We start from the raw sequence: 19,387 nt of genomic DNA on the forward strand, positions 1-19,387 counted from the left end.
TGTGTAGGAGGTCCGCCTCCTGAGCCGGGCATCTAGGGCATTCCGCCGAAGCCGTGGCAAAATATCGCCTGATTTTCACCGGGGTCAGGTACGCTCTATGGAGAACATAATAGTGGACCAGTTGGAAACGGGCGTTACGTGTGCCCTTCCAGGCTCGTCTCACCAACTGGGACCAGGTCGTCTCCGGGATCTCTCTACCAATGTCCTCCTCCCAGCGGGTCCTCAAAGTGGTGAGAGGAGCCAATCCCTCGGTAATCAACCTGCCGTAGAGGCAAGTGACCGCCTTCACCGTGCCCGCCGACATCATTACGTACCGGCACACCTGAGATAAGTGGGGTTCCTCCTGCCCGTTCCTCCAGTGTGCCTGGATCGCTCGCACAATGGCCGAGTGCAGCAGAAAGTCACCCCGGGAGATCCCGAAGCGGTCAATGAGATCCTGAAAGGACAAGAGCGCTCCGTCCTCGTACAGATCACCAACGAGCTGTAAACCGGAATCCTCCCAGGCCGCCAAACGTGACCAATCCCCTCCGTGGGGGAGGGCCGTCAGCATCCCCAACGGTATTTCAGGCGCATATGGTGTTCTCAGTTGGCCTCGGGCGTGGGCCCGATTCCAACACAGGCGGACAGTCCGCTCCTCCATCGACAAGTCCCGCAGGACTAAACGTTGTCGCAGCGCTATAAAGGAGAGAACATGCCTGGCCATACCCGTCCCCCTTCCGTCTTCCGGGCCCCGGAATTCCCTGGCGATCTCCTGGGTGAAAGTCTGGAGCTGCGCCGCCAGATAATACTTTTCAAAGTCCGGCACAGCGAGCCCCCCCCTCGTCTTTCGGCCTCATCAAGGTGTTGAGGGCCACCCGCCGTCGGCCCGTACCCCAAAGGAATCCGACCACCATAGAGCGTAACCGACGAAACGTGGCCGGTGGGACCCAGATCGGTAAAGTCCGAAAGTAATATAATAACCGGGGAAGCGCCACCATCTTGAGCAGGGCGATACGTCCCGCCACCGAAAGCGGCAGCGTGGCCCAAAAGTCCATGCAACCTCGGAGTGCTCGAATGCAGCGGGCAATGTTCCCATCTAGGAGGTCGGGCTGGTCGTGGTAAACGAATACCCCAAGGTACTTAAAGCAGTCGGGCTCCCATCTAATCTCCCTACTTAGCGCAGGGGCGGGAGTACCCCTGCGTACCGGAAAAAGACAGGTCTTAGACCAATTCACTCGGAGGCCCGAAACCTCTCCGAACTCCGTGAGCGCCAACTCCGCTCCATGTAAAGCGTCGATCGGGTCCTCTAGGAAGAGCAACAGGTCGTCCGCATATAGCGAGACATAATGCGGGCCCGCAGACGTCCACAAGCCCGTATAGTGTGCTCCCGATCGAAGGTGCAGCGCCAGTGGCTCCACCGCCAGCGCAAAAAGAAGTGGGGACAATGAGCAACCTTGCCGCGTGCCTCGTTCTACCGGATACCGCGATGAAATCAATGGGCCCGCTCGGACCCTGGCCGAAGCAGAGGCATAAAGAACCGCGGTCCATCTGACAAATCCCTCCCCGAGGCCGAATCTCCGTAACACCGTGCAGAGGTAGTCCCACTCCAGGCTATCAAAAGCCTTCTCCAGGTCCACCGACAAGACTACCGGGGACGGGGCATCCACAAATGGTTCCCCTAGCAAACGGAACAACCTACAAATATTCATAGTCGTGTTCCGCCGTGGGATGAAACCGGCCTGGTCCTCATGCACCAGGGAACTCATGTGTCCCAGCAGCCTCGAGGCCAAGATGCTGCTCAGTATTTTGTAGTCCACCGTCAACATCGATAGGGGACGGTAGGAACCCGGGTCGGATGAGTCTCGGCCCGGTTTGAGGAGAGGAACCACCAACGCCTCACACATCGAGCTCGGGAGTCGCCCCAGCCTCTTCGCCTCCCTGTAGACCACCAGTAACCGAGGGGCTAGGAGGTCAGCGTAAGCTGCATAAAACTCCACTGGTAGGCCATCTAGGCCCGGGGTCTTGTTTCTCGCCATCCGTTTAATGGCCCCGCGGATCTCCCCTAATTCAATGTCGGATCCCAGGGTTTTCGCCACTTCCTGCTCCACTGTGCGGAGCTCCAGTGGGCGAAGATAATTATCAAGCCGGTCTGGGTCACGTGCGGAGCGACTGCGGTACAAACATTCATAATAATGCCGGAAGCAACTAAGAATCTCCGGTTGGGTGCATACCTCGGTTCCGTCTGCCCCACGCATATTTGTCGTCGTTTGGGACTGGCGCGTAGGGTTGGCCAACCACGCCAATAACGCACTCGACCTGTCTCCCTCCGCGATAGACCGGACCGTATAGGCCTTATAATCAAAACAGCGGAGCCGTTCGACCTCTGCCGCTACCTTTTCCCTCGCCTCTGCCGTTTGTGCTTGCAGTTCCGGGTGTCCGGGACGGCGGATTTCAAGCTCGCGGAGTTCCCGGTCCGCTGTGTCCAAGTCAGCCAGGATGACACGCCTCATGCCCACCTTCTTGGAGATACAGTAACCCCTCACCACTACCTTAAAAGCGTCCCATTCTAACGCCCTAGTACTCGCGGAGCCGCCGTTGGACGCAAAATACTCCGATATTCTCTCTCCCAGGTCCGCTTTGAAGACACTGTCCTCGAGGATCTCGGGTCGCAATTTCCAGGTGGGCACCGCCGGCGTCCCAGGAAACCAGCGAAGGTCCAGTAGGAGGGGGTTATGGTCCGAGATGGTCCTAGATAAGTACTCCGATCGGACCGCTGCCGAAACCAGTTCGGGCGATCCAAGAAAGCCATCTAGTCTGACATGCAACTCATGGAGTCTCGAGAAATATGAATAATCCCTAGATGCGGGGTGATGCGCCCTCCAAATGTCCGTCAAACCCCAGCGGGTCTGCCAATCCTGACGACCCTTAGCCGTGCGGCGGACCGGGGAATCAGGAAGTGGGGTATGCGAGCGGTCTATGTCCACGTCCACCACGGAGTTAAAGTCTCCCCCAAGCAGGAGGGGCCCGGCGAAGAAGTGGGCCAATGAGCCCGATAACCTGGAAAGGAAGGCAGTCTGGTCTACATTAGGAGCGTATACACAGCAAACGTTCAGGTCCCTCCCCCCTAGAGTGCCCGAGATGGCCACGAAACGCCCCTCTGGATCCAACACTGTCCTCGTGACTTGGAAGGGAACCCCTGCTCTGATCCATATTAGCGCCCCCCTGGCATAAGCGGAGTACGACGTGGAAAAGACCTGCCCCCGCCATCTACGCTGAAGCGCCGCCCCTTCCGCCTTGTTCAGATGAGTTTCCTGCAGCAGCGCCATTTGCACTCCCCTACGCACTAAATAAGCGTGGACCTTGTGGCGCCTGGACATAGTGTGAAGCCCCCTTACGTTCCAAGTAACATTTCAAATTAGCAACATCAGCCATTGTCCCAGATTGTTCTTGCACAGTCCCCCCATCCGGGTCCCCACAAAGAAAAGACATCAATCCTCCCAGCGCTGATGGCGGCCATTTTCCCCAACCAAAACCAAACAACCCAAAAACCAACCAAACCCCCACCCACCCACCCCAGAACAGGACCCAAACTGCACCATCTAGATCCCATCCAAACCTCGTCTTTCATCAACCCAAGAACCCCCACTAATCCTACGGTCGCCACCGTAGGAAGGCCTTATGGGCCAGGTGCGGGCTGGGCGGAGGCAGTGGGCCCTCGTCGCCCAGGCCACCAGGACTATAACAAGCCCCAAACAGTGTCAAAACCTTCCGGGGCAAAAGCAGAGGCACCCCAACCCTCCCACCCTCTTTGTCAGCAATAAAGGACGGCATCCGCCTCCCCCCTGCCGGGCCCCCACCCAAAACAAGGCAGTATACCCCGTTACCCTTGTCCATCCAAAAGGTCCTCCACCGATTTTGGTGTGATCACCGGTGTATGGGCACTATCGGCCACTGAATCCTCCGAGTCCGATGGCGCTCCCTCATCACCCGGGTTTTCTTCCTCCACGATGGCTTCATCCCGTGCTCCCGACAACTCCGACAATACTTCCAGCACTCCCCTCCGCTCCGATGATGTCTCCGCAGTTGAGGGCCCTCCCGTGCGGCCGCGGCGATTCCTGACCCTCTTGGATCGCCGCCTTTGTTCCGGCTCATCTGCCTGTTGGGACGAGGAGCCAAAGCCATCTTTCCCTGTCCTGTAGAGCTCGAGCCAGACACAGACATCCTCCGGGGTGTCGAAGAACTGGGTTTTGTCATCGACAATGATGCGGAGCCTTGCAGGGTATAGGAGTGAATACTGAATGCCCTCGCTCCTGAGCTCGCGCTTAACCGCTAGGAAGGAGAACCGCTTGCGCTGAGTCTCGTAGGTGTAATCCGGGAAGATGTTCACCTGACTGTTCTCTACTTTGAACGGGCCATTGTGCCTGGCGGCATTGAGGATTAAGTCCCTGTCTCGAAAATGCAGCAACCGCGCCACCACCGGTCTCGGGGTGCGTCCCTGCTGTGGGGGCCGTGCCGGGACTCTGTGGGCCCGTTCCAGAGTGTAGAAGGAGGACAGACCCTCCGGGACCACCGTGTCTCGGAGCCAGGTCTCCAAGTATGTCACCATGTCGCCATCCTCGATCTTTTCCGGCAGGCCCACCACTCGGATGTTGTTCCTCCTGTTGCGGCCTTCCGCATCCTCCGCCCTCTGTTCCAGGGTCGCAATTCGGGATAGGGCGTCCTTCATCGTCGCAGCCAAGGTTCGCTGCGCCGGCTCCAAGGTTTTCACCGTGCCCTCCACCTCCTTGACCCGGTCTGAAAGTTTGCCATGGTCCGCTCTGAGGAGGCCCAGGCTCGTCGCCACCTGAGCAATGTCCTGTTGTAGGGCCGATCTCGTGGTCTCTATCGCCTCTAGGACACGGTCGAACTGTTGCTGCATCGGCGCGCCACCAGAACTTTTTGGGTCCCCATGTTCCTCTTTGTCCTGGGCTTCAGAGTCCGAGGCGGTCTGGGTGGATCCCTTGGCTCCTCTAGGTTTCCCCATACCTCCAGGGGCACTCCGTGAGGGTCCCGGAGTAGGCGTCTCCGCGTGCAGGTGTCGACCACGACCTTCCCGGGTGCTTGTCCTTAATTCGGGTATGGGCGACCTCCTTCTCCAGAGCCTGTGGAGACTCCGCCGCTTCGGCTCACGCCACCGCCACGGCGTCCGAGGGCACCGATGAGGGGGCGGAGACAGCCGTCGCCGAGTCGGGCAGACCCGCTCACCCACTATAGCCCCGGGGTGAGGGTCACCAACTCCCTCGGATGATTTGTGGCGCCAGAGTGTCGCGCCTCCCATGGAGGTGGACCGGCCAGGAAGACGTAGTTAGTTGCGGAGTCGCGAGGCGGGCCACCGCTTGGATCACAGGGCGTCCGCTCCCGGTGCCCTCCACTGCGTGGGCACCCGCTCGGCCGTCCAACCGAGTGCAAATCCGTTGCAAAAGGTTCAATCCAGTAAATGTCCAATGCCCAGAACAGCCGGGGATGGCGAAGCCGGGCGCCAGTCGCTGCCCGCGGCACTTCTTCAAGTCAGTAGGTCCGAACAGGGGGACAAAGGGGTCCGGGCGCCATGTTGGGTCGCACTCCGCAAACTTCGGTTTTACTCCGGAGCAACCCACGTCTGAGCTCCACCAGGGGCCCCGGCAGGTCTCCGTCGGCACGCTCGGCAGAATGCAGGGTCTGGGGTGCCCCGCAGCCTCCGATTTTCAGGATAATCCCGGGCTTAGTCCCGGAGCCGAGCTCTCAGGCGACCATCGCCATCGGCGCCCAAGGCACGCCCCCCGAGATCGAACTTTATGTATGACCTTGGCCACCCGGATTACTATAAGTCTCCGGGTACCATGCAATCGATCTCAAGAAAGGAACTAAAAAAACATGGACTGATCTTTTTAGACACTTAATATTGGTTACAGAGAGTACAAAGCCCTCTGTTCAGAATAACCAATTGATTTAACTTCTTTTAATATTCAGTCGTATTTACTGTTTGTACCTGGTGGCTATGAGAGACTACTACTAACTCGTTTAAGATGTAACATCTATCACAGGCTTGTGAGTTTTCCTTGTATGAATGATTGGACACAAACCTTAGGCCCTTGTCCATGTGATAACTGTTCCGAGCAATCAACCATACACGTCTTTTATTCTGCAGATTTTATAGTAGCTTAAGGAAAGTCTGGCTTGTCCCGATTATGAGGGAGTTGGGTTTGAGACAATGCCGTCCAGCCTTTCTAGCGCTGCAGTTACTAGACGATATCCACAGGGCCTGGAGGATATGTATGTTTTTAAAGAAAGTACTCAGTCACAGGAAAACAAATGTACTCTAATCACGGACTGTAATATGCTCTTTCTGTACGACGACTCTTAATTGTGTATTCATTTTTACCATTTTTTATGTTCTTTTTTATTGATATGTACTGTTATGATTGTCTTACAAAGCAATTGAATACAGTCAATTCTTCTGATTCCAAGTATAACTATATAAGGTGAAACGACATTGCAATGCATCAAGGACAAAGCAATAGGACAGCAAGTAGTATGTTAACGACTAGCCCTTCTAAAAAATCCACATCTAATTAAATGCCATTCAATGGTATTACGAAAATAAAACAAAAGCTTGAGTAAGCATGTCTGACATCACCGCTGTGAATAGCATACCAAACTGCTGACAGATGCTTGCATTTTGAGGTAATATTCTGAAATGCAGCTTACTAAGGTGGCATTTACTGGTATTGTCTTTGCATAGGTCATGTTTTATGTACATGTAAAAATGATCACATTCTGAGAAGGTGGCTTTGCCAGTGAAGTTGTACGTGTTCTATTGTGTGTGGATTTTGACTCTGAATATTATTAGAGATATGTAAGCGGGTAATCCAGAACTAAAACCAAAAACAAAATATATGCAAATATACCAAAAGTACCAGAATGTAGTCAGAAAATAAAAAAAGAGGGAACAAATATAAAAAGAGGCCTATGCAAATGCAGGAAAGAATGTGCTACAAATGTAAAAGCGAACCAGAAAGGAATGCAGAACAACCAGTATTTTTTCTTCTGCTTTCTTTTGTTAGTTTGCAGACGATAGAAAATGACACCTTTGTAGGCAGGGCCCCAGGACACATCTTGTAACAACAATCGAAAAGTATCAGATTCCACCTCTGGACAGATTCCTGCCAGCAGCCAGTCAATGTTAGTTATTGGCCCAGCTTAATTACAGAATTGATGTGAAGGTGAGGGCATCGGTTCAGGGACCGGGACAATAAATACCACTAACTTCTTCAAGCCCTGTACTGTCAGTCATGCGCTGCGTAGGCAAGACCTAAAAACTATGTATAATAAGAGAACATTAAGGATTTTCACTTCGTCTTCTTTACTTTAGAGTTTCCACTTGCCTTGATTTAGCACTATCGTATGGACTACTAATGGGTGCGTCAGTACTTTTTTTGTATACGTTTTTCTATTATTAAGATGGATAAACTATGTAGGCTAGCATATTGTTCCCTAGACTAACATTATGAGATTTCAAGACGCCTTGGTGGAATCAGGCTCCCTGTGATTGTCCTAAAATGACAACTTACTCCAGATTCATAAATGGGGATGCTCTATAAGGCTGTCATCTCATGAACCCAGACTCTAGTAATTCAAGAGATAAACTATACAGAGAAATAAAGTCGTCCAAACCAGGCACCTAAAGTTACATAATCTGTGGTAGATGAGCACAGCATATTTTTATGATGAGATTCTTTACCTTAATGGATTCAAGCTCCATGTGAAGACGGTTATTTTCTGACACAAGATCACGATTTCGGTTTTCTGTATGCTGCAATTGTGCCTCAAGCTCTGCTTCGTATTCTCGACTCCCTTCTTGAAACTCGCGGAGCTCTTCTTGCGCGTCTTCTGCACTAAAGTGGCAATTTCAAAGGGTTAATTAACCACATATCAATTAGCACATAATGAAAAGCAAAACAATTTCAACATGACTGTACTGAGTGTACATGTGTGTGTATATACACACACACACACACACACACACACATATATACACATATATACATACATATACACACACATGCATATAAACACACACACATGCATATAAACACACACACATATATATAACACACACATATATATAAGCCCACACACACATATATATAAGCCCACACACACATATATATAAACCCACACATATATATAAACCCACACACACATATATATAAACCCACACACACATATATATAAACCCACACACATATATATAAACCCACACACATTTATAAACACATACACACACAGACACACACACACACACATATATAAACGCACACAAACACATTAAATTTTGGATACCTACTTTAACCACAGCTATCACTTTAATGATCAAAAGCCTTATTCATGAACTGTAAGTAAGTAACCTTGATAAAAACTCTCTGAAAAGTTTCAAATAAAAACGAAAAACAATGACGTCCTAGAACTCAATATTATTTGATATACCACTTTACACCTTAAAAAGTGAAATGATTAAAACCACAGCCATACAGCCTCTTCCATCGTAGTAAACTGAGGGAAAATGTGCAGAGAGGGTGTGTTAGTATTCAGGGGGGTAACAAAAAACTCGTGATGCAAGGTCCTTGCTCCTCCGAAGGAGAGGTTTTCTTTCTGGAAAGTAGTTAATGCAACCTTCCAACAAACTTGCAACAGGGGCCTTCAAAAACGAAAATGTCCACAGTATACATTTAGCCAAATACAACGAGACCCAAAGTGGCCAGCCACAGAGACCCTGGAGCATGATGCTAACAGATGAGTAGACCATGCTCATTTAGAAGCGGAAATGAGTGGGACAATACATGAAGGAGGTTTTGAACATGGTGAACTGGCTGCACACTGCTACGATGAATTTGTTCAGACGTTTTGGGGAGAAAGCAGGTATTTGTGGCTTTAGTCCTTCAAACGAGGGCAGTCTAGCCAATTTCTGTTAATCTCAATAAAACATATATATATCAAATGAAAAGGCAGCATGTGGCAAACCAATGGAGAAAACCATTATCTGTATATCAATCTAGGGGTACCAAGTACTGAGGACAGAATCAGTAATCAGCTATGTCAGTTAAGTGTTTAGGCATCTACTGCATTTAATTGTATAGCAAAACTTTCCCACTGTTATGTCAGCACCCCAGCCGCCCCCCCCCCCCCCACCCCCCCCCAAATCGGCTGGGCATTTTAAGCCTGTCTTTTTAGTGCTGGCCCTGGAATCCAGAAACAGTCATCTTTCTGCAATGCTCTCTTCAAGCGTGCTGAATGTACTAGATCTACAAGGGCCCGACCAGGAGGGCCACCTAAGCAACCCAGTATGAAGTCTTCAGCACTGGTTACCCAGTCCAGGCAACGCTAGACCAAGCAAGTGCTACGGGCAGTCCTTTCACCACCAAGGAGAGGGCTACTCCTCTGCCTACGAATTTCCCTTTCATCTTTCCACCAGCCTCAACATATATCAAGACCACTATAGGAGGGATTAAACGTATGTTTCCCCTTTTTATGATCAGAGCCAATCTGTTAGAATGTCAGTATAGATAAGAAAATGGTGAAGACTTCATAGGGTTGTTTTTGCTGCTAAGTGTTACCTGGGGGTAAAGGGAAGTTTTAAGAGCATTAGTAGAAACAGAAACACCTTTTAATTTAACATCCCGAGTAAAAATCTGCCACCTCTCCTCCTCAACAGATAGGCAGTTCCTTAAAAAACAGCAGCCCGCTTCACTGACAGTTACCATGAAGTGGATAAAAGGATTCCTGTGTTAAAGTGTTTCTTGGGCTCCTAATCACTGCAGTAGTGCTGTTTAAGGTGCGATTATGTATCTGGCATCAGCAATATCCAGACAAATCCCAAGAGTGAGCTGCTTAACTAATGAAAGCTACCTCACAACAGTGATGTGAAGGATGGCGGGACTGAAGGATGGGATGGAGGGTTCCGCAAGAGGAAAATTGTTTTTAGAGGCTAAAGCTTTGCTTCTTTCACCCTGCCAGTTACCTGGACTTAACGAAGTCATTGAAACAGGAAGCCCACTCCACTTAGCTTCACGGCTATTTCAAGGGAAATAAAAAGCATTTTGGGGCAAATAAATAGCAAACTACTTTTTCTACATGCATTACTTGACAATAATTTCAAATAATATGCTATCCATCTCAAACTAAAAAGCAACGTATGAGTTGGTCAACTAAGCAAAGGTGAAGATTGTACATATTCAGGCAGCACGGCCGTGTGAGAGAGGAATCATTAGCTTATAAAAACGAGTTGCAAAAGAAACATGTTAAAAAATGCATGCTGTATATTCATAAGCAAAATAAATTAGCTATCCCGGTATATAGGAGGTAGCAAAGCCCCTAAACGAAGGTGGGAAATGCATTGCAACTGCTTCAACTTAACTTACCACTGCTTGGATTTCAAAGCCAGTTCTTTCCAATAATGGAGCTCTTCCCCCACAGATGCAAAGTTACTGCTCCCTAAGTCCTCCATTATGAAAATGCCATCAGATCCAGGACAGTGATTTCATTTGCTTACTGAAAAAAAAATGTTTATGATCACTTTATTCACAATTTTACCAATGAAACCCCCCGTTTACAGAAAACTACATGCAATATTACACCAGTCTGAAGCATAGAACCACTCGCTAAGTTAATACACATTTATTAAATGTTTATTTATTTTAGTAGGTAGCCAAATACAATAATGAATTTTAAAATATGAACACTGTTCTGGACATATTAAAAAATTGTCTAAGACTGCTCAAGACAATTCCATAAATTAGTTAATAAAAACAATAAACTTAAAAAAAGACATGCTTCAATCCATTCCTCGTAACCATTTCATCAAAATGTAAAAAACAGAAAATACATGGCATCAGATTAAACAATAGAAGAAACAAGCACTGGCGTTGCCAATAGGTCTTGCAGTAGGAAAGTTTGAGCTATTTGTTTTCTAAATGACATTTTATTTTTTTGTTTTGTGATTTACAATGCCCATACTTTTAACTTTTCGCATTAGGAAAGTTTGAGCGATTGGTATTGTAAATTACACTTTTTTAATTTATGTGTTGTTTTTGAAAATAGCAAAATTAATAGCTTTGTCAGTTACAATGTCAATAGTTTTAACCTTCGCAAATGTGACACCTATAGCATTTGTAATGCAATATGTGTTTTATTTACGTAACTTAGATGTATTGATATTACAAATAACAATGGCTTTTAATTTTGTAAATAATTAATACTTAAATAAAAGTTATTGTAATTTATAATGGCAATAGCTTAAACGTTTGTAAATGAATTTTGTGAAGGTTATGTTCAGTGTATTTTATTGTGACGAAAATCCAAGAACATTGCATTTGCACCTACACACACATATGTGTTGTAGCACTGAGTGGTGTGAGGGTGAGGGGGTGTGAGGGTGAGGGGGTGTGAGGGTGATGGTGTGAGGCTGAGTGAGGGTGAGAGGGTTGTAAGGGGGGGTGAGGATGAAGGGGTGAGGATGAAGGGGTGAGTGAGGGTGTGAGGGTGAGGGGGTGTGAGAGTGGGTCAATTTTAGCGCCTGCACCGTCAAAGCAGCATCAGGCTGCAGCCAGCAGTCGGAACGGTTGGATCGTGCTTCCAGTGAACTAATTTCTTGAACAAACGACACAGCCCACGCACGTGAGAGAACCATTGGAACTACGTGATAGAAATGAACGCATTTGTGGTTATTTTTTTTAACGCTTTCTTACACAAACGTTTTATAAAAGCGTCCTGCAGACTTGAAACCACTGGAGCACTTGAATAAAATAGGACAGTTGAAGATATGTAATATCAAAACACTGGTAATGAACAGAGCAACGATTGAAAAAAGTAACTTTAAAGTTCATATAGCATTTAGAATATCTGATTCTGATTGTCAAAGCAAAAGGGAAGTGTCTGCAGGGACCCTCCAATATAGTTTACCTATACGATGTTCAATAACTGTCAGATCGTACAAGGAGTTGCTTGTAGACTGCCCGTTATTATGTGGTAAGACCTTAGCATGCTTGCTCCCTGATCACAAGCCGAGCAATCACGTATGTTTCCGTACATCTGTGTCCTCTTATTGCAATGCATCACTGCACAGAATAGAACGTGCCCAGGCAACATATCCATGTAACACTGTACTTCTGCATGGCATTTTTGGTGAGTGAAGACCGATCCGTGAGTGAGGTAGGGTGCAGTGAGTGTAGTGACTCTCTGGCAAACAGCAAAAGACCCCCCATATAATACAAATATTCACTGTCCTAGTAAAGGCCAATAAGCAATTACGAGTGCCAACATATCCCAGTAATGGATACAGACGTCGCACAAAGCTGTTTTGGAGAGTGACGGGGGGAGGAGTCCTTTGCGGCAGAGGCAAGGAGTGTGGCAAATGGCCGGAGGGGAGCCGGATGGGGGCGGGAGAGCCTGGTGGGGGGGCGGGAATGTGAGCGAGGAGCTCACGGAATACAAGCAAAAAGAAGAGCAAACAAAGCTGTTTTGGAGAGTGACGGGGGGAGGAGTCCTTTGCGGCAGAGGCAAGGAGTGTGGCAAATGGCCGGAGGGAAGCCGGATGGGTGCGGGAGAGCCTGGTTGAGGGGAGGGGGGGGGAGGAATGTGAGCGAGGAGCTCACGGTGAGACTGTAGGCGTCACCAAGCTTTCTTCAAAAGGCTAACAGTGCGGGGCGGGATGGGTTGTTGACTACAAATTGTTGATTTAGGTGATGAGCCGTCTCGGTCTCAGCCGCCCTGATATCCCGCCTTTAAAGTTGTGGTTTCCCTAATGGAGAGGGCATGAATGAAAGAACCGGAGAGAATAGACACACACAGCGATAACGAATAAATACAAGTTTACTAATCATGGCTCAGCTGTTAATTAAAACCATACACGATTAAAGTAATATATATCAAATCAAAGAAATGGATAAAAGTAGAAAATAAGTGATAATCGTAATTTGGGATAAATCAGACACAGGAAGGTATAAAAAACAAGGAGGGCGTGGGAGAATGGAGGGGGGAGTGAGAGCAGAGATCGGGGTGGAGGAACATGGAGAGAGACAACAATGAAAACATTAAAGCATGGCGCTCGTGAAAGGGCTTCATGCTGATATTGTATGTATGCGTGTAAATTAAATAAAGAAGCATTTGCAAAAAATTACTGTTGGCACGTAATGTAAAATAAGAGCGGCAGGGAAACTGAAAGTACGGCCGGCCACCGGCCAGCTATGAATAATATGGGGAGGAGATGCCGCACAGCACACGCTGGAAGAAGCCCTTTGATGTGCTGTGCGGGCGGGAAAAAATGCAATTAGGAGCGAGGGAGGGAGGCTGATGCGCGTGCTTGTTTGGTCACGTGACTCACGTGAACTCAAAGAAAACCGCAGCAAAAAGCCCTTGGTTTGACGAGGATTTTGAGCACTTGAATTCTCGCTCCGCTCAATGCGCTTGCGCGCATTGATAGGTCGCGAGACCTAATAAGCCTATTCCTGGAAAAGCCTCCACTGGGACCTCCCCTTCGCATTCCTCCTAAACACTAGCAATACCTGGAACAACAAGCTTTTGCAATGCAATAGGTCTCGCATTTGTGAGAGGTTCAGCTACTGGCATTTTAAATGACAATGCCTTTTATTTCAATGTTTGTTTTAAAGCATAAGTAAAAGGCTTTGTCATTTACAATGTCAATAGCTTAAACTGATGAAGTGGAGCCATCTTAAGGCAGGCAGGCAGGCATCTCACGTGTAGCTGTGTCTGAATCCCAACCTCAGGGATATTTTCCCACCATTGGGTTCAGGACCCAGACCATATTTCACACAGGTCCTCCACATGCTCCCAGAATGCAATGCACCATCATGCTAAATCATGAGTTTAAAGGTTTGTTCCATGACAACTCAGACATGGCCCTGTGTGACTTAATTGTGCTACACTGCCACAGCAAACAAAATGCCTCGTGGGGGGGGGGAGGGGGGCATGCTAGTACAAGGTACTCATATCTGTAAAAACCCACACAACATATTTTAGCACTGTGGTGGAGTATGATTTTTGCTGTTATTTAAAAATTCGTCATGAAGTGTTTCATTTGTGCAGGTGCTCGGCTCTTGCACTTATTTGTAAACACCTACATGGGCACTGTGTCACTGTATGTGTATTGTTTTAGCAGAGTCAGTTAGTAAGGCATTTGGCTATTTAATAGACCTTAAAAAAATATACTACTGGAACTTAAACCACCAGTCTACTTCAAGGTGACAATCGAGTCACGCATAATTCTTATTGTAAGCCCTCCATAATTGATTATGCGATATCGGATTATGATATATTCCCGCGCATCCTGGACCTTATTATAGTTCCCACGACATTGAGCGATCATAATATAATCCTCCTGGCTATTTCCTTAAAACCACCTAGTACGGCATCATGGTCTATTAATTGTAAAGATACAGCTTTTCATACCTCCTCGGGTAGATGCTTTTGGAACCCATCTGCAATTACTGGGGTGCATACTATTTTATGTAAAACGATAGCAGATCTGAATGCTTGGTATGGTCTAGAAATCGCCAGTTTTGAAAACCTCATGCGGAACATTATCCTGGATGTTAAAAAAGCTAGTTGTCCCCCGAAGCGGGTATACATGCCCAGTGCTTTGAGCACACTAAATAAAGAAATAAATAAATTAGTACGAGCCCAATTTTTAAGTAGATCTGGGGAACGGGAAAAAGAAGTATCAAGGTTAAAAAGAAAGAGAGTTAGATTAAAGGCGAAAATAAAAAAGGAGAAGGAAGACTTAGTATGGATTAACCTAAGGGAAGCAGTAGTGCATGGCAAGATCCGTGAATTTTGGTCCATAATCGGGAAGGGATGTGGCAATAGATTGACCCCTTGTCCAATTCCTATTCCCGAAGATGTTTGGTCTTCCTACATTTGGGAGCTTTATGGGGGGAATGGCACTATAGTGGATACTAGCTTCCCTGATGTAATCTCTGAAGGAGAAATTAAGTATCCTACCGAGGAAATAATAGCAGCGGCCATAAAGAATATGCGTTCGTCCGGTGCAATGGGCCCGGACGAACTCCCCATGACAGTCCTGAAGCAGGAGCCTCTCCTTTGGAGCAAAATTCTTCATCCTCTATTCAAATCCTGTTTTGATTCGAAAAAGGTACCAGCATCTTGGAGGGGTAGTATCTCGGTCCCCATCTTTAAGAAGGGTGGGAGGGATATCCCTAGTAACTATCGCCGGATTGCTCTCCTCGACTCAGTCGGCAAGATCTTTGCGAAATGTCTCTTAAATCTACTTTCCGACTGGGTTGACAAGAGCAATATTTTACCACTCGAACAAACGGGATTCCGTAGGGAACATGGCACTCTAGATAATTTAACCACCCTGCATGTGATATCGGACAAGTATACGAAAGTGAGAGGGGGGTTTGTTTATGCAGCCTTCATTGATTTCTCCACGGCGTTCGATAGAGTGGATCGTAGAACGCTGTGGAGAAAATTATCTTCTCTTGGAGTACCCCCCTACTTGTTAGACCTTGTCCGTACATTACATACGGAAACATGGTGTAGGGTGTTGCAGGGGGGTGAAAGGGGTCTCTCTGACCGTATTCCTTCCCTAAATGGCCTAAAACAGGGCTGTCTTCTGGCGCCCCTTTTGTTCTCCCTATATACGCAGGACTTACCTGCCGCTGTGTCTGTCTGCGAGGGTATTGCTCCAGTGATAGGGGGGGCCTCTATTTCTTGCTTGATGTACGCTGACGACATTCTTCTTCTAGATTTAACACCTAAAGGTCTGGCAAATAGGTTGCAAGCTCTCCATGCCTTTGCAGTTTCCCACTCTATGAAGATTAACATATCCAAAAGTAAAATCATGTGCATAGGGGGGAAAAAGAAGTGCCGCTCGGAAAATTTCGGGTGGCACATCGGCGGCCAAAAACTGGAGGTCGTTAAAACTTACACCTTTCTGGGAAAAATCATCGCGGCTAACCTGAGCGAGAGGCCTCACATTGAACACTGCTCCCGAAAGGCCCTAGCACATGGTAAAGGCTTAAATTCGCTTTACTCAGCATCCAGCAAAAGACACTTTGCCTGTTTGCTTGAAGTATATAGGGCTAAGATCCCCGCTACCCTTCTTTATGGTATTGAACTCATTGAACTAAAGCTCTGGGATTTCTGCAATAAAATTGAAGGGAAACTTTTAAGATCCCTGTCTTCCCTAAAAACTAATTGCTCTTTAGCAGCGTGCAGACTCGAGTTTGGGTTAAGGGGCAGTTGGGTGCAGGGTCTATGTGCCCTGGTACGATGGGTGGCCTCTCTTGCCAGAGCAGAACCGGGGACAATGAGAGCCCTACTGAAAAGTGAATTATTAGGCAACTTTAAAGAGTTTTCACAACTTGTAAAGAACTTCAGAAGAGCTGTGACTCTTCTGAGGTTAGATGAAAGTACTCCGTTCCTGCACTCTCAATTACAACTAAAAATCCTGTTAAAACAGGCATCGTGGGAACTAGGCTTTCTAACTGATAAGAATGTAATACAAGGAAAAGGGGGTTGTGATCTTCTCCTTAACTCATATGTTGCCAAAAAAGCCTTAAACTATGTTTTATGGAACTTACCCCATGGCATTAGAAGATTCTGGTTCCTTCTTCGTTATGACCTATTGCCACTAAATGTACTTCTCTCCAAATGGCATGGTTCATCTAACATGTGCAATTTTTGTAATGCAAGTATACAGGACCGTATGCACGTTCTGCTGATCTGCCCTGCACTTCGCACTTTGCGCCTTAAATGGCTAAAACCAATCTGCCTCCGCTTAGGTATATCTAATGTAAATATCTTTGTACAATCTTTATATTGGCCTCCAAATGAAATGTTCTGCTTCTATATTTTTAAATTTTTTAAAGGATTTTTAGATATTTATTAATATGTTATTTAGTTATTTTGTGCCAGCTTTTATTTGTGCTTTCATTAATGAATGATTTATGGATTTGAATGACATATGTTCATGGAATACTTTGATTGAATCTGTAATTGTTTTGAATTTGTTGTACGTCTTTTATGTGGCCCTCGATGAGAGCCAAAACATAATAAACTTTGATGTAGCTGACAATCGAGTGGTGAATTTTGTCCTAGGTCTCTTTCCCCAATAAATAAATGTCAGTACTTTTTAGGATGCTTCACTGAGCTTTTGAAAATGTGTGGGCTTGTGCATCATTTTGCTTCGGTTAAATGCAAATTCCACTTTCATGCATAATGTATGTTGAGCACATCCCAAAATCTATACGTTACCGCATATGGGCAATATGATTGGATGGGAGCAGGGTGTATATATGTGTACCTCACTCCCACAGGAGCTAACAAACCGAAACAATTCCGGCTTATTTACAAGCCCATTGTGCTGCAGCTACGTCACTTTTTCCCCATATTAAAAGTGGCGCAAGGACGGCACAAGAGGCTTGTGAATAAGCTCCGAATTAGTTTGTACTTCAAACGGAGCAAATTAATTTCATTGCCCATTTGGTGTGTGAATATCACGGAACAGAGAAGACAGAATTTCGTACAAAGAAGGCCAACACAGATATCAAACAAATTTCACATGTTTGTCGTGTACAAATAAGAAGAAATTAAACAATGCAGGCTACCCTAAATTCACTTTTACCCCCGCTCACAGAGAAACGGTGTCTTGGAGTCCGTTGAAAGCAAGAGGCTTTCACCCAAAACTTTCAACTGACACCAAAAAATAGGAGCATTTAATGGACGCCATTCATTCAGACTGCGTGTGGAATAGCTAATATAGCTCATGGTATTTACTCAGCCTGGTCAAAAGCAAAGGTAACAGAATTCACACAATTTTGGGGGAAGATGTAAATAATGACGTAGAAAACGTATTCCACTTTTCGAATGGGAAATGCGATACTTCGTTTCAGACAAAATATTTATGCACTTTATTTTTATTACATAGATAGCAAAAATAGTGCAAACGGCTCTGCTTTTTTTCAGTGTCGTTTGTGGAGAACTTTGCACTGGGGCAGAAGCATGCAAATTTATTTGCTCCATTCTTTTGCCTTGTAAGATAGGAAACACAGAAATGGTATTTGCTCCACCATGCCAAAATAAATAAATAAATAATAGAAATAAGAAAAAATCACTATGAAGCTATTTCGCTTGGTTTAAATAATAATAAACTGACCAGGTGTACACAGCTTTTCAAACGTGAAAGCCGAGACTAAGCTCGAGGCAACATATTTTGTCCCTTTCCAAGTATCAACGATGATGAAAATTAAAATGACCCTTTATGAACTGCAAATGGTTTTGTAACTTTTGAATTGTAATTGCATATTGATTTATAATCCATTTTTTTTGGAGCAGTTTCATATAGCGCAAACTCGACCCGAAGGTATTGGAGCACTTTCCATGAGCACCAGTTACGTTTCACAATGATACATTCATCCATTAATATAACATAAGTGTAAGCAATGGCTCCGGCTCCATTTCGTTCATGCATGTAAGAATGTGTCTTTCAAATAGTCGGGCGTTACCTTTCTAGTAATAATTTTCGGGTGCGCTATCATTAAAAATAGGGAAAAAAATTGACTTATCCTGTTTTGCTATTTGCACCAGATCAAAGATTCTTCAATAAATCCTCTTCTTCTTCGCATCTCCAGGGACATATGGTTATTGCTCCTTTGTTTAAAAATAATGTCGTTTTCACTGGGGCTAGTGTTGCCATCGTCCTCCATTATACCAGCGTTACTGAATAAAATAAAAGTGAATCTCTACCTGTGGTCGGATTTGCATGGGATAAGAGAGAGTGGGGGGGGAGGGGCAGCTGCCCTTTGGTGTCTGGGTTTACAGTGGGTGATTACCGGCACACTCACTGCAGCATCGCAAAAGGCAGGGAGACAAAGGGCGTGAAAGTAAAGCAGCGCTGCCGCGAAATAAAATTAAAAACAAGTGGCGTGCACGTCACGCCTGTGTGGGCACAATCATAGCTCCTCCCACGGCCTATTGGTGTTGATTGCGCGTAATAGACACCAATAGGCCATGGGAGGAGCAATGCGCGTGCTTTGGGCCAATTGCGTGCAGTCTTTTACAATAAGACGCACGCAAAGGCCAATGGGGTAACACTATACAAAAAAGCACACGCTCGAGTGTTTCACAGTCCAAAGTGACTGCTGAAACCCCGTTTTTCAATTACAAAATGCCTCGCCTTGGTCGAAGCACTGCTACGCAGTGCACGCTAGGCGCGAGACCTAAAAAGGAAAAGACCCAGAGAATGACCATTTGTATTTATATTTATTAAGCGAAACATTCATCCGAAGGGTCATCACGGCGCTAGGAAAGAGTTATCCTGATATGGGAAAGGAGATTGCGGACATTTTAACCC

General features: G+C 46.5%; 1 protein-coding gene across 1 annotated transcript in view; it reads right to left on the reverse strand.

Annotated features, from left to right (window-relative positions):
* The window catches only part of NDE1 (nudE neurodevelopment protein 1), a 189,754-nt gene that overhangs the window by 138,001 nt on the left and 32,366 nt on the right, over positions 1–19,387 (reverse strand). Inside the window, exons 2-3 of the mRNA XM_086941441.1 lie at positions 10,416–10,545; positions 7,739–7,892 (exon numbers count right to left, since the gene is read on the reverse strand). Of these exons, the coding sequence (XP_086797567.1) occupies positions 7,739–7,892; positions 10,416–10,501 (240 nt within the window). The 5' untranslated portion in view covers positions 10,502–10,545. The remainder of the gene's footprint in view (positions 1–7,738; positions 7,893–10,415; positions 10,546–19,387) is intronic.

Source organism: Lissotriton vulgaris, chromosome 10 (assembly GCF_964263255.1).
Source record: "Lissotriton vulgaris chromosome 10, aLisVul1.2, whole genome shotgun sequence".
Classification (NCBI taxonomy): Eukaryota; Metazoa; Chordata; class Amphibia; order Caudata; family Salamandridae; genus Lissotriton; species Lissotriton vulgaris.